Source organism: Crinia signifera, chromosome 6 (genome assembly GCF_055691185.1).
Source record: "Crinia signifera chromosome 6, ASM5569118v1, whole genome shotgun sequence".
Classification (NCBI taxonomy): domain Eukaryota; kingdom Metazoa; phylum Chordata; class Amphibia; order Anura; family Myobatrachidae; genus Crinia; species Crinia signifera.
The window spans coordinates 284,109,631-284,124,732 of NC_139222.1; the positions used below are offsets into that span (position 1 = coordinate 284,109,631).

The following is a 15,102-nucleotide window of genomic DNA, read 5'->3' on the forward strand; positions in this document are numbered from 1 at the left end:
CAGCCTCTGCCATGTGTACAGTGTGCTGCCCATGTATATACCAGTACAGCTATGTGTACAGCGCTGCCCATGTATATACCAGTACAGCTATGTGTACGGCAGCGCTGCACATCTATATACCAGTACAGGCAGCTATGTGTACAGCCTCTGCCATGTGTACAGTGCTGGCTGACCATGTATATACCAGTACAGCTATGTGTACAGCAGCGCTGCCCATCTATATACCAGTACAGGCAGCTATGTGTACAGCCTCTGCCATGTGTACAGTGCTGCCCATGTATATACCAGTACAGCTATGTGTACAGCCCCTGCCATCCATGTGTACAGCGCTGCCCTCTCGCTGTAGATAAGGCACGGGCCGCCAGATGCAGCTATCACACTACCCAGGACTACTTGTGGCACCAGAGGTGGCAGAGCGGCCGCGGGTACTTCTGGGAAGTGTAGTCCCCGTACAGAGCTCCTACTCGGAAGCTGCGGCCAAGGAGCGAGGAGGAGGAGGCAGCGGAGACTACAACTCCCGGCAGCACTGGCGGCTCCGGCAGAGCACTGACTGAGCGGCTCCATTGATAGACGAGCTGCGGCCACAGGACGGGAAGTCAGGTGGGGGTCTCCATGCTGGGGTCAGGTAACGGGCTGGGGGTACCCATGCTTGGGCAGGTGGGGGTCTCTATGCTGGGGTCAGGTAACGGGCTGGGGGTACCCATGCTTGGGCAGGTGGGGGTCTCCATGCTGGGGTCAGGTAACGGGCTGGGGCGGGTACCCATGCTTGGGCAGGTGGGATTCTCCATGCAAGTGCAGGGGATCTCCATTCTAGGGCTCGGATGACAGGCTCATGTGGGGGTCTCCATGCTGGGACACTGGTGACAGGCTCAGATGGGGGTCTCCGTGCTGGGGCAAGGGTCACAGGCTCAGGCGGGTGGGTGGGGTCTCCATTTTTGGGGCTAGGGTGACCTGCTCAAATGGGGGTCTGGATTCTGGAGAAGGTGGTGGTCTACATGCTGGGGCACTGGTACACTGCATATGGTACATAGTGTTAATACCTGCGTTTTACACTCCAGGAATTCATCATGGCACCAAAGATAACGTCAGAGCTTCTGCGGCAGCTGCGACTGAGCCTTAGATCGTCCAAGAGTGTCAGCGAGCCAATCCAAGCCTACATCGTGCCATCTGGGGACGCTCACCAGGTATTCCGACCGATTGCCAGCTCCATCTGTACGGATTCTCCTGTGACGCCGCGGCAGAGTCAGACACTTCTTCTGTAATAGATGCAATTAGCAATCTGGCGTTTGCCGCTGGGGAATCTGGCGTTTGCCGCTGGGGAATCTGGCGTTAGCCGCTGGGCATCTGGCATTAGCCATTGTGTATCTGGGTTTGCCGTTGGGACTGTGGCGTTAGCTTATGGTAGTAAATCTGGCTTCTGCAGCTTTACGCAAAGACATAGTCACTATGTATCCATCCCTGGATCAGGCCGAAAGTTACCTCATGCCCCCCCTAATGTCACTGGTTACTAAGGAGTTCATAAGCTGAATTGTCATTCATGTCCGTTCAGCCCCCCACTGGCAGTCTCCACAATGTGGGTCATATGACTGATGCTAAATACTAACTGTGTGCCTGCATCCACGTCCGGACCACTTACCTCTGCGGGCAGTACCTCTGTGTGACCCATCCTAGGAAATTCTGTGTAGCTGCAGATTTGTTTCCCGGGAGATCGATGGCCAATAGGAAGGGGATCTGAAGCCTACAGTTAGAGATTAGAGAAAGCGTATCTCCACCTTCTGTGTGCTTATATCAATAGTTGTATCAGTGTCTTGCGGCCATTTAAGACTTAGGGGGGTATTCAATCACCGGCGACCATCTCCTGAGGGGGAGATGGCTGCCGGGCCCTATTCAATGCTGTCTTCCCCGACAACATGGAACAGGGGAGCTCGGCAGAACGAGCCTAACTTCACAAGCAGTCGGGCTCTTCCTGCCGACAACGGCCGGGAAGTGACGAGCTGCCGGCTGCAAGTCCTCTCTTCCCGTCCACAACTTGCGGCCACGCCCCCTTCTCGTCCCACTGCAGGCAGAACAACTGAATCCCACCTGTGTGTTCAGATGAGCACGGGACAGGGTCACGGCTGTCGAGCAAGCTTGACATCCGTGACCCCCAGATTGAATACCCCCGTTAATTGGCAGCACATTGGTGGACGGGTCTCAAAAAAAGCAGCGAATCTCAAATAGAGGTGTCCCCTTCAGCTGTGAATTGGTGGGGCCTCTCTGTGATCTTTATTCTAACAGGGCCTTGTAGGGTCAGATTTCCATACCAGCTGTAAGGGGTCTATGTACTAAACATTTGAAATACCAACTAATCCCCCCTAACTGTCATTTTTGAATCAGCATGTAACATGGCAGTTACAGATGGAGCCTCTTTCATGCTTGCAGGGGCAGCTGCCAGGCCCCGCCAGCCATCGGAAGAGGCGTGCGCACACGAGACACTTGCGCGCCCCATTCTGACGCAGCTCCCCACCGCCGTCCACATCGCCGGTCCCCAACAGCTCCACGTGATACTGATAGGTTACTGTACGTGTGTCATACTGTGTATAGACTGCAGTGTGCATCCTGTCTAAGCCTGTGTAACTTTCCTGTTCTCAGAGTGAATATAATGCACCATGTGACTGCCGCAGGGAATTCATCACCGGATTCAATGGCTCTGCAGGTGGGTGAATTCCGGGATAGACACCTTTACCTGTATCATACATACTGTGGGGGAGATGTATCAAGCCTTCTACAGAGTGCAGATGAAAATGAAAGGACAGTTCAGAGGCGATGATGACCCCAAGACAACAAGCTTGTGGGGTAGGGTGGATTGTCGAGTTGTCAACAGCGATGGCGATATCAGGATGGTAACTGTTCTTAGTTGGTGGGAATATAAGTAATTCCGTTTTGGAAAGATCGAGTTTGAGTTGGCGACAAGACATCCAAGATGAGATGGCAGAGAGACATTCAGAGACACTGGTGACAACTCTGGGGTTGATAGATAGATTTGAGTATCGTCCGCATACAAGTGATACTGAAATCCGAAAGAGCTGATTAGTTTGCCAAGAGAGGAGGTATAGATGGAGAAAAGCAGAGGACCTAAGACTGAGCCTTGCGGAACTCCGACTGTCAGAGGTAGTGAGGAGGAAGTAGAGTTATAGAAGTGAACACTGAAAGAGCGATCAGATAGGTTCAATCAGTTTTTGTTGATTTCGGCAGCAGTCCCCAATTATGACCCTAGTGAACCTCCCGTCCTCACATACATATTAATGGTAGCTGCGTGATTGTAGGTGCCACCAGATCTACAACAGTCACTTACTGTACCCTTCACCTAGATCTTTTGTATTCTAGACGTTTATCATGAATACGTTTTGCATTATAAATAACAATTCCTCTGTAGATAGGAAAAGCGTTCGGTGACCTGCATCATGGTCCGCCAGTAACCGTCACAGGACGTCTTCGTGACTATGGGCCTTATTCTAGTTCACTCTTTCTGACAAAATCCTTCTTAGATGGACAAAACCATGTGCACTGCAGGTGGGGCAGATGTAACCTGTGCAGAGAGAGTTAGATTTGGGTGAGTTATTTTGTTTCTGTGCAGGGTAAATACTGGCTGCTTTATTTTTACACTGCAATATAGATCTCAATTTGAAGTAAAACCCCACCCAAATCTAATTCTCTCTGCACAAGTAACATCTGCCCCACCTGCAGTGCACATGGTTTTGTCCATCTAAGAAGGAATTTATCAGAAAGAGTGAACTAGAATAAGGCCCAATATGTACTTGGAAAACATTAGCCCTTGTAGAATTACATCTTCTGGCAGATACCATGTTCCATCATTGCTAGAGGGATTTGTAAATGTAAATGAAGCAGTATCGGGCGCCTCTTTAAGATTCGCCGTTCTTGGATTCACCCGTATTGTAGGTTTCATGCCGTTTGCAGTCTCCCGAACTACACTCAGACATGGCAAAATGACACGCACCTCCCAAACTATCTACCCAGCGGGCGGCGCTTACCTGTTTGCTAGGCTTGTGAGTATATGCAGCCTAGAGAGCAGGTCTGAATCAGGCCCATAGTTTGGCTTCGATACCTGCGTCCCGGCTGCTCTGACCGTAAACAAACTCTTTGTTCTCTGGTGACATCAATAGTATCTTTGTTCTGAGCCAATTGCACGGTCATGAAGTGCAGCTCATGGGATTAGTAGTAGTAGTAGTACGTTTATTTGTAAGGCGCCGCAAAGTGTCAGCAGCGCCGTTCATAGCAAACAAAAAACAAGGTAACGTACAGGGTGTGTTGAAAAATACAGTATAAATAGGGGTATAGGCTGTAGAACTAAAATCAGCATCAGTTCAGAAGTAGGTGTCAAAATTGTCGAGGAGACTGAAGATGAAGTAGAGGAAGGGAAGAACAGGACAGGAGCACAGGTGAGGTAATGAGGTAGGGTGAGTACATGAGGAAGGAGGACCCTGCTCATAAGAGTTAACATACTAAAAATAGGTGGGTGGACGAACGAAAAACAATAGGATAAGTAGGAACGGAGGGGAACGGAGGCAGGATAGGAGGATCAAAAGAGGTTAGGAGGAGGGATAGGCTAGTCGAAAAAAGTGGGTTTTGAGGGAGCGCTTGAAGGAGGTAAGGGAATCAGAAAGCCTGATGGGTGGCGGGAGGTTGTTCCAGTGCAGGGGGGCAGCGCGAGAGAAATCTTGGACACGGGAGTGGGAGGAGATGATTAGGTGAGAGGTCATGAATGAGAGGTCAGTCGGCGGTCAGCGATAAAGCGAAGAGGACGGGAGGGAGTGTGGATAGAGATCAGTGAAGAGAGGTGAGGAGCGGTGGAGGAGGAGAGAGCCTTGTAGGTGGTGGTGAGGAGTTTAAAGAGAACTCGGAAAGGAATGGGGAGCCAGTGAAGAGATAGACAGAGGGGGGAGGCGGAGGTAGAGCGGCGGGAGAGGAAGATGAGCCTAGCAGCAGCGTTAAGAATGGATTGGAGAGGTGCGAGGCGGGTGAGAGGTAGCCCAGAGAGAAGGATGTTGCAGTAGTCAAGGCGGGAGATGACAAGAGAATGAATGAGAATTTTGGTCGCGTCAGTGGAGAGGAATGGTCTGATGCGCGAGATGTTGCGTAGGTGAAAGCGGCAAGACTGTGAGAGAGCACGAATGTGGGGGGTGAAAGAGAGGGAGGAGTCAATGATGACACCGAGGCAGCGCGTTTGGTTTGTCGAGGTGATCTCGGTTTCACCAATGCTGATGGAGATAGTGGGAGAAGAGGGGATATTCGGGGGATGGAAGATTAGAAGTTCAGTTTTAGCCATGTTTAGTTTCAGGAAGCGTTGGGTCATCTAGGCTGAGATGGCCGTGAGGCATTCGGAGACCTTGGACAGGAGTGATGGGGATAGGTCGGGGGAGGAGAGATAGATTAGGGTATCATCAGCATAAAGGTGGTAATGAAAACCATAGGAGCTGATGAGGGTGCCCAGAGAGGTGGTGTAGAGAGAGAAGAGGAGAGGGCCAAGGACAGACCCTTGGGGAACACCGACTGGCTGCGGGGTAGTAGGAGAGGAGGAGCTCGGAGTGGAGACGGAGAAGGAGCGATCGGAGAGGTATGAGGTGAACCAGGAGAAGACCGTGCCAGTGATGCCAAAGGAGCGGAGGGTGGAGGGGGATTAAAATGTTCCTTTAAAAAGCAAAAGCTGCATAGTCTAATGCTTATCTGATAATGGGGCAGATGTATTAAGCCTTAACAAGAGATAAATGCAAGGGTGATAAGGAGAGATAAACGTCCAGCCAATCAGCTCCTTCTTTTTTCAAACACAGCCTGTAACATGGCAGTTAGGAGCTGATTGGCTGGACGTTTATCTCTCCTTATCACCCTTGCATTTTTCTCTTTCAATGGTCCTGGTGACACAGCTCAACACTGGGATGTAGGAGGGTCCGAAGGAGCCAGGCACCTATCCTAAAGTTTTAGAGGGTAGGCTCCTCCCCTACTGCATCCCTGGACTCTTCAGTTCGTGTTAGGTGCCCACTGGAGTGGGTGCTATTCTAAAGGGCTGCAGGAGCAGCCGAAGAATTAGAGTAGTTAGGGGATTTTTATTGTTTTATTAACTTTTACCCTAGCTAGGTAGGCACAGTGTGAGGATTCTCATAGTGAATCCTCACACTGCTAGCGCAGCAGGAGCTGACAGAAGCGCGTCCTGTCAGCTCACTGTGCACAGGGGAGACGCTGTCTGGTCTCCCTGTGCAGCGCTTACAGCCTCTTCTAAGAGGCTGCCTGGGCTCCGGAGTATCCTGAAACCGGCTCCACATTTAGGTGGGGATCATGGGGGACAGGCGCTCCGTGATGGCGGCGGCCATTTTATGCGGAGCTTACACGCTGAGCTCCTAGATGAGAGGACAGCAGCGTTGTGACAGGCATGTTCCAAGTGATCCCCAGTTGAGGGGGAGACACTGGAACTAGGAAATCCTACCTGAGGAGCGGCTGGCTGGGGGTGGTTGGCGCCAAAAGGTCACGGACCCCGCAGCAGCAGGGACCTGTGGTCTCTTCCTTCACTCTGACTTTGGCGCCTTTCAGAACGCTTGCAGCGGAGCTGAGCTGGCTTACTGATCCTGGCAGAGTGACTTGGATTTCCTGGGCATCGCTTCCCCGCAGTTGAAACCAACAGACAGATAAGTGATTGGGTGCATTGCCTCTGTATAAACGCTTGTACATTGTTTGCACTGTGTATACTGATAGATATACATTTATCACTTGCATCATGTCTGAGCATCAGGCTGTGGTTTTGGGGGAGGGAGCCCTTAGTGCACTGAGCGCGTGCAATGTTTGCACACAAAAGTTTGTCCCTGAGCAGATGGCCAAGGGGGGCTTATGTATTACTTGCGCTGATGTGAGACCCATGGGCAGTGAACCCCATAGGGCAGAGCAGATGGAACCTGCGTGGGCCAGGGCCCTAGGCAGGTCAGTTAACGCTTTGGTGCAGCTTTTGGACAGGCAGAGTGATGGGCTGGTAGAATCACAGAGACCTATGCCATCATCTCAGCAGTCGTCTGGCTCCTTGCCTCTTACCCAGGCAGATCCTGCGCTGATTCAGGTGATGCAGGATACTGCTAAAGGGATCAACAGGTTCAGTGAAATGCTGGACAAAATGGATGATGTGGCAGGGACCCCTAGAAGGTCTTATGCTTTAACTACTGTGGTAGATGAGGAGGAAGGAGAGTATACTGACATCCCCTGGGATCAGGGTGATGATGTGGAAGAGAACTCTGCTGCTGGTATAGAGGATCTCATTGTAGCTGTGAAGCAGGCTTTAAAGCTGTCTGTGGAGGATAAGACTCCTGTTAAAGGTGTTTTTAAGCGACAGCGGAAGGAGGCTGTTACTTTTCCTTCAGATGAGGGGTTACAGGAATTGTTAGAAGGGGCTTGGAAAACTCCTGATAAGAGGCTACAGATGCCTAAGCGATTCCTTAATCTGTACCCCATGCCAGAGTCTCATGCGGAGCTCTGGGAAAAGGTCCCAGTTGTGGACGCTTCAGTGGCACGTTTGTCCAAGGCTACTGTATTACCAGTACAGGGCGGTGCAGCTTTCAAAGATTCTGTGGATAAAAAGCTGGAGGGTAACCTCAAGGCTATCTTTGAAGGGGTGGGGTTTACCTTACGGCCCCTTATTGCTTCAGCCTGGGTCTCTAAGGCCATGATAGAGTGGGCTGGTGAATTATGCACCATGCTGCAGGCTGACCCTGGTGCATTACTGCTTGCAGAAAAGATTAAGGCAGCTGCAGAATATGCAGTGGAAGCAGAGGAGGAAGCTATTAAAATGGCAACCAGAGTGTCCACAGTCTCCATTAATGCCAGGAGAGTGCTTTGGCTTAAAGCCTGGGAAGCAGACAATGAGTCCAAGAAGGCTCTGGAAACATTAGCCTTCAAAGGAAAGGTACTTTTTGGTACCGAATTAGAGGAGATTATAAAGCAGGCCACGGGCGGCAAAAGTACATTCCTGCCGGCCTCCTCAGCAAAGCAGACGTCCAGATTTTCTGCTTTTAAGCCGTCCTTTCGGCCCTCCCCTAGAGGTGGTGCGTCCTTTCGAGGACAGTCTTTCAGGGGAAGGTTTCAGTCCTCTAGAGGCAAGACACAAAAGTCAAAATTTGGCTCTTTTCACAAGAAGCCTGCCACAAAGGGAGAGGATAAACCCTCTGCATGACTGTCAGGGGCTTCGCCCGACAGTGACAAAAGTGGGGGGGGCGTCTCACACTCTTCAGGGACGCTTGGGCTTCTCTAGGCCAGGATGCCTGGGTGTTAGATATTATAACACAGGGTTACAAAATCCCTTGCAGAGGGCCGCCTCCGAAGAGGTTCATCCCCACATCCTTACCAAAGGAGGCACGGCTTCGTACAGCTCTTGTGAGAGCAGCTCACTCCCTTTTGGAAAAAGGGGTGGTTACACCAGTCCCCAGGGCAGAGTGGAAGAAAGGCTTTTACTCCACGCTGTTCCTGGTGCCCAAACCAGACGGGTCTTTCAGACCAATACTAAATTTGAAGTCCCTAAATGTTCATTTATGGGTAGACCATTTCAAAATGGAGTCCCTACGGTCAGTACTCCTAAGTCTGGACCAGGGAGAATTTTTGGCGTCCATGGATGTCCAGGACGCATATTTGCACGTTCCTATACACCCGGAGCATCAGACCTTGTTGAGGTTTGCCATAGGAGACCTGCATTTACAATTCCGGGCGTTACCCTTTGGGCTAGCAACCGCGCCAAGGGTATTCACAAAGATAATGTCAGTAATGGCGGCGGTGCTGAGGCTCAGGGGAATCACAGTAATACCCTATTTGGACGATCTCCTGTTCAAAGCAGAGTCAGCAGCCATGCTGCAGAGTCACTTGGCAGAGGCCATCAGTTTTTTGCAGGCTCACGGCTGGATTTTAAATTTGCAAAAATCTCGGTACCGTCACAAAGGCTCCAATTCTTAGGAGTCATACTGGACACCCATCTTCATCGGGTATTCCTCCCGGAGGTAAAGGCCAGGGATCTGGTCACCCTAGTCCAGGAGATTCTCAGGGCTCAGAGCATTTCAGTATGGAGGTGCCTCAAGCTCCTGGGGAAGATGGTGGCGTCATTCGAGACGCTTCAATTTGCCAGGTTCCACTCTCGGAGGTTCCAATGGAACATTTTGTCAGCCTGGTCAGGAAACACTTTGACCATGAAATCCGAGATGATAGTGCTGTCTTCGGACACCCGAGAATCCTTGAAATGGTGGACAGAAGTAGATTCCCTTCAGTGGGGTCGGTCATTACAGACCTGGGACTGGTTGATAGTAACTACCGACGCCAGTCTCAGGGGCTGGGGGGCAATAGTCCTGGATCTCAGGCTTCAGGGCCTGTGGACGGCAGAGGAATCAGCGTTACCAATCAACATCTTGGAGCTGAGAGCTGTCTGGAAAGTGATTTCCTTGGCGGGAGACAGGTTACAGAACCTCCCTTTGAGGATTCAGACCGACAATGCCACAGCTGTGGCGTATCTGAATCACCAGGGAGGTACACGCAGCAGATTGGCCATGTGGGAGGTGTCCAGAATCTTCCTATGGGCGGAACAGAATGTTCCAGCTGTATCGGCTATATTCATTCCAGGAATAGAGAATATAGAAGCCGACTTCCTGAGCAGGGAGGAGCTCAAGGAAGGGGAATGGAGCTTACACCCTCAGGTGTTTCACCAAATCACTTCGATGTGGGGAACTCCGGATGTGGACCTGATGGCATCCAGGGTCAACCGTCAAGTGCCCAGGTTCTATGCCAGAACAAGGGATCCACTAGCGGAGGCTGTGGATGCCATGACTATTCACTGGCAGGGAGATCTCCTTTATGCATTCCCACCAGTACCAATGTTACCGAGACTTCTGAAGAAAATACAAGGGCAGAAGGTTCCAGTGATCTTAGTGGCCCCAGATTGGCCAAGGAGGTCCTGGTACTCGAGGCTTCAGAGGTTGTCTGTGGACTCATGGCGTCTACCTCTGAGACCAGACCTTCTAAGACAAGGCCCATTCAATCACCTGGATTCAGATCGATTGATTTTGACGGCCTGGCTATTGAAACCACCATTTTGAAAAGAAAAGGGTTTTCTGAGGCAGTAGTACAGACGATGATAAAAGCCAGAAAAGCTGTATCTTCGGCAAATTATTATAGAGTCTGGAAGACTTACATTCGATGGTGTGAGAGAAGAAAGGCTCATACATCTCATTTTAAGCTATCAAGAATGATGGAATTCTTACAAGATGGTTTTTCATCGGGCCTAAGCCTTCAGTCACTGAAGGTGCAGATTTCGGCCTTGTCCATCTACTTCCAGAAAAAGATAGCCATTTTGCCGGAAATTCAAACCTTTTTACAAGGAGTATCCAGGTTGAAACCTCCATACAAGCAACCAGTAGCACCTTGGGATCTATCACTGGTTTTGGAATGCCTTCAAAAGGCACCTTTTGAACCTTTAAGGTCGGCTGACTTTAAGTTTCTCACGTGGAAGCTAGTGTTTTTGTTAGCAGTAGCATCTGCTAAAAGAGTTTCAGAGTTGGGAGCCTTGTCATGTAAATCTCCCTTCTTAATTTTTCATGATGACAGGGCTGTTTTAAGAACAGTGCCTCAGTTTTTACCGAAGGTGGTATCTACCTTCCATTTAAATCAGGAGATAGTTCTACCTGTGTTTCAACCCCCAGAGGGTTCTAAGAAAAGGGACAAGTTGAGAACTTTGGATGTTGTGCGTGCCTTACGCATATATGTGGACAGAGTGAAGAGTGTCAGGAAGACTGACACATTGTTGGTATTGTATGACGTACACAAAATTGGTTGGCCTGCATCTAAGCAGACTATTGCTAGGTGGTTGCGGTCTGTGATAGCCTTTGCATACACCAAAGTGGGTAGACCAGTACCGGCCAAAATAAATGCGCATACCACCAGGTCAGTTGCCACCTCTTGGGCGGTTCGACATGGGGCCACAGCTGAGCAGGTTTGCAGAGCTGCCACTTGGTCATCTGTTCACACATTTGCCAAATTCTATAGATTCCATGAGTTCGCGTCGGAGGACGCATCATTTGGGCGAGCAGTGCTGAGAGCTGCAGACCTGAGCGTACCCTCCCAAAGGACCGGCTCTGGAACGTCCCAGTGTTGAGCTGTGTCACCAGGACCATTGAAAGAGAAAAAGGGATTTTTGTAAGAACTTACCGTTCGAATCCCTTTCTCTGATATGGTCCTGGTGACACAGCGATCCCTCCCTTACGCTCAGTAAGTATGCCAGAAGTTTCATGATGTTCATGTTAAAATGGTTAAAAGTTAACAGTTTTCTGTTATAAAATGTGCATATAATATGTGCAGGCGTTTGTACTGAGTTAATGTATTCCAGTGGCTTTGAAAGATTGAACTGAAGAGTCCAGGGATGCAGTAGGGGAGAAGCCTACCCTCTAAAACTTTAGGATAGGTGCCTGGCTCCTTCGGACCCTCCTACATCCCAGTGTTGAGCTGTGTCACCAGGACCATATCAGAGAAAGGGATTCGAACGGTAAGTTCTTACAAAAATCCCTTTATCTCTTGTTAAGGCTTAATACATTTGCCCCAATGTATCGTAGTACATAGCAACCAATCCGCTTTCATGGTCTAAACCACGGATGGGGAACCTTTGGCCCTCCAGCCGTTGAACTACACAACCCAGCATGCCTTGCTACAGTTTTACTATTTGGCAATCCTAAAACTGTTGAAGGGCATGTTTAGGATGTGTAGTTCAACAACAGCTGGAGGACCAAAGGTTCCCCATCCCTGGTCTAAACAGTGCTAGAAAATGAACTGTCCTTTGATTGGTTAGAGCACATACATGCAGGCTGCTCATTCTTATTGCTGGCTGCTGCTGCTGTATTCCAGTAGTAACCCTGGAAAATTTGGAGGTGATTCAGGTTGGTTTGCAAAAGCAAATTTAATGGACAAAACCATGCTGCACTGCAGGGGGCAGATGTAACATGTGCAGAGAGAGTTAGATTTTGGTGAGTTATTTTGTTTCTGTGCAGGGTAAATGCTGGCTGCTTTATATTTACACTGCAATTTAGATTTCAGTTTGAACACACCCCACCCAAATGTAACTCTCTCTGTACCTGTTACATCTGCCCCATCTGCAGTGTAGCATGGTTTTGTCTGTTAAAGAAAGAGTTTGCTTTTTGCAAACCAACCTGAATCGCCCCCTTTATATAAAGCCATTGTGGCCTGCCTCAATGCGATTTTTTGTGTTTGGTATAATCAGGCACTGCGATAGTCACAGAGCAGAACGCGGCCCTGTGGACCGATGGACGGTACTTCCTGCAAGCGGCCCAGCAGATGGACAGCAATTGGGCGCTCATGAAGATGGGTGAGGAGGATCGCTGCTCATTATAGACTGATAATGCAATGAATGCCAGTAGCTGCGCCTGGGAACCGTGCTGGGACGCAAGATTTGTACATGAGAGTAAATACTGTCGGCTTTTGCATGTAGCCCACACATGCTAGGCAGCTTTATATTTTCATCAAATGTTTCATAGAAATTTAAAACCTGTGTCTGAAAAATGACCGTAATGCCGGGTACACATTAGTACGTTGTTACCCGTCCAATCTGACGGGTGACAGGACCCAGGATTGTGCCATACATAGACCATTGCCCAATGCGGGGGACAACTGCCCAGTGTTGGATGCTGTGCTGCATTGTGCACAATATCTTCTGGTTGGCCCTGCAGCCTGACGTTGCCCGTTATTGGTGGCTGTTGTACACACTGCCCGTTATTAGCGGCTGTTGTACACACTGCCCGTTATTGGCGGCTGTTGTACACACTGTCTGTTCTTATTCATTACCTGAAAGTCTGACTTTTCAATTGGCTATCTCCACAGCTAGGAGCTGGGGGGTCTGTTTTGTACATCTTTTCAGTCAGTGGTCTCTAGGTATGTACATAGGAGGGACTGCAGCAGACCTCTCCGATACCTGCTGTGATCCCTCCATTCTCCCCGGCATCCACAACCCCTATAGATTTTTATGTGGGATGTGAATAAAATCCCACATGCTAAGCATTCCAGAGGTTTGCCCCTCTGCTACCACCATGTCAAAATGGCAGTAGCCCGCTGTATCCTCTGGGCCACACCGCATAAGTAGTTCCGGAGTGTTCCCCCAGATCCCTCCACATATGGCTGCTGTGCATGTGCGTTCAGCTGGCCAGAGCACAGCAGCACATCGCAGGGACATTGTGCCGGGGGATACATCTTGCTGTTATAATTGCATATTGCAGTGTGATCTTGAGTGCTGACATCATGACCAGTTCACATTGAATATATGATTAATGATAAATGGGCTCCTTAGTGGAAGGCAAAAACACCTTCTTTAGTTTCTTCACGCTGCTGTCTCTGGCTGCACACTAATGAGTTATCTGTTGCAGGGCTAAAGGACACCCCCACACAGGAGGATTGGCTGATCAGCGTGCTCCCCGAAGGCTCACGTGTTGGAGTAGATCCGTTTATCATTCCAGCCGGTATATAGATCCGTCATGTTACGTTATTCGTTTCTTCCGTTCTCTGTAGATGATGCATGCAACTAAAACGCCGATACATAGGGACTCCTGTAAATTATAGATGGACCTGTAACTGTTGTGTGTAAGTACGGACCTGCGTCATAAGCTTCAGGTGGGCTACACTTGGGTGCGACGGGTGTTGTTGCCTAAGACCCACCAATCTGTATATCTCCTGCAGATGCTGACATTGGAGGTCTCAGTCCTTGCAGGCTCTGATGCACGGGTGTGTACCAGGGAAGGTCTTGTAGTGGTACAGGTTGAGTATCCCGTATCCGTGCATCCCGTATCCGAATTATTCCAAAAACCGTGGTTTTTTGGAATAATTCGGATTTTTTTTTTTACCCCCCCTAACCCTCTTTTCATACTTACCAAGTCCCCGAGCGTCCACAGCAGGCCTCCGGCATCTTCTCCAGGCTCTCCAGCGGTCCCAGGAATGCATTGCGCGAGTGTGTGCGCGCGCTGTGACGTCACCGGTGCGCGCGCACACTCGCGCAATGCATTCCTGGGACTGCTGGAGAGCCTGGAGAAGATGCCGGAGGCCTGCTGTGGACGCCCGGGGACTGCGTGGAGGCCGAAGGACCACCGGACACAATCAGGGGACAGGTAAGTATGCTAAAAAAAAAAATTATTCCAAAAACCGTAAAATTCCCCTATCCGAAATACTCGTGGTCCCGAGCATTTCGGATAGGGGATACTCAACCTGTATATGAATGAAGGCGGGCGACCGTCCATAGACACATACATAAACACAGCTATGTCCGACTTAGAATTGGGTCCATAATCTCTGACCCTGTCGCACTAAATGCAGATTGTTGTAGCCACCTCAGGTGGTTCCCATTGTTACAATGATGTCTTTCTCTCCCGCAGACCAGTGGAAGAACCTGTCTCTCGCCTTGAAGAACGCCGGCCACCTCCTGGTCGCTGTGCGGGACAACCTCATAGACTCTGTCTGGACAGACCGCCCACAGAGGCCGTGTAAACCCCTGATAACGCTGGGGCTGAACTACACAGGTCAGTCTAACCCTCCTAATGGTGAGGATGGAGCAGGTTATCTCGCTTAGTTACCGGATGCTCGGGTCTGTGTAACCCTCTTCAGTGTCCACTTACACTGATCCAGGGAAAATCACCCATATCGGATATGAATGCGTTGCTTTCTTCGCAGGCCTGTCCTGGCAGGAGAAGATTTTAGCGCTGAGGGCGAAGATGACAGAACGGAAAGCCTCATGGATCGTCCTGACTGCTCTGGATGAGGTGGCATGTAAGGAGCCTTTATGTCTAATGTTACCACAGTAACATCTGTCTTTCTCCTCCCTAATGTCAGCGGGAGCCTGTGTAAATGGAGGAAGCGGCCAGATTGAGCAGGTATTCTAGTAGTGTAAAAGGCAGATGTCACCACTGCTGGAATACTGACACAGAAGTAGGTTCGGATGTCACCGGTACATATGTGTAACTAGCCTGACATATGTATGTTATTAATTAGGATTCTGTGTTGGTCTAGGGGAAGGGTGTTCAACTTAAGGCCCCTAACTGCTCTGGA

The 15,102-nt window shown here is 49.9% G+C and overlaps 1 protein-coding gene across 3 annotated transcripts in view; it reads left to right on the forward strand.

Annotated features, from left to right (window-relative positions):
- Window positions 1-443: 443 nt before the first annotated feature.
- XPNPEP1 (X-prolyl aminopeptidase 1) overlaps window positions 444-15,102 on the forward strand; it is a 34,353-nt gene continuing 19,694 nt past the window's right edge. Inside the window, exons 1-7 of one of the 3 annotated variants that reach the window (XM_083149852.1) lie at window positions 444-600; window positions 1,059-1,184; window positions 2,632-2,695; window positions 12,278-12,382; window positions 13,434-13,526; window positions 14,433-14,576; window positions 14,728-14,823. In XM_083149852.1, the coding sequence (XP_083005978.1) occupies window positions 1,068-1,184; window positions 2,632-2,695; window positions 12,278-12,382; window positions 13,434-13,526; window positions 14,433-14,576; window positions 14,728-14,823 (619 nt within the window). In that variant the 5' untranslated portion in view covers window positions 444-600; window positions 1,059-1,067. Of the gene's footprint in view, window positions 626-717; window positions 740-1,058; window positions 1,185-2,631; window positions 2,696-12,277; window positions 12,383-13,433; window positions 13,527-14,432; window positions 14,577-14,727; window positions 14,824-15,102 lie in introns of those variants that run through there. The other 2 variants (XM_083149853.1, XM_083149854.1) reach the window with 2 other exon arrangements.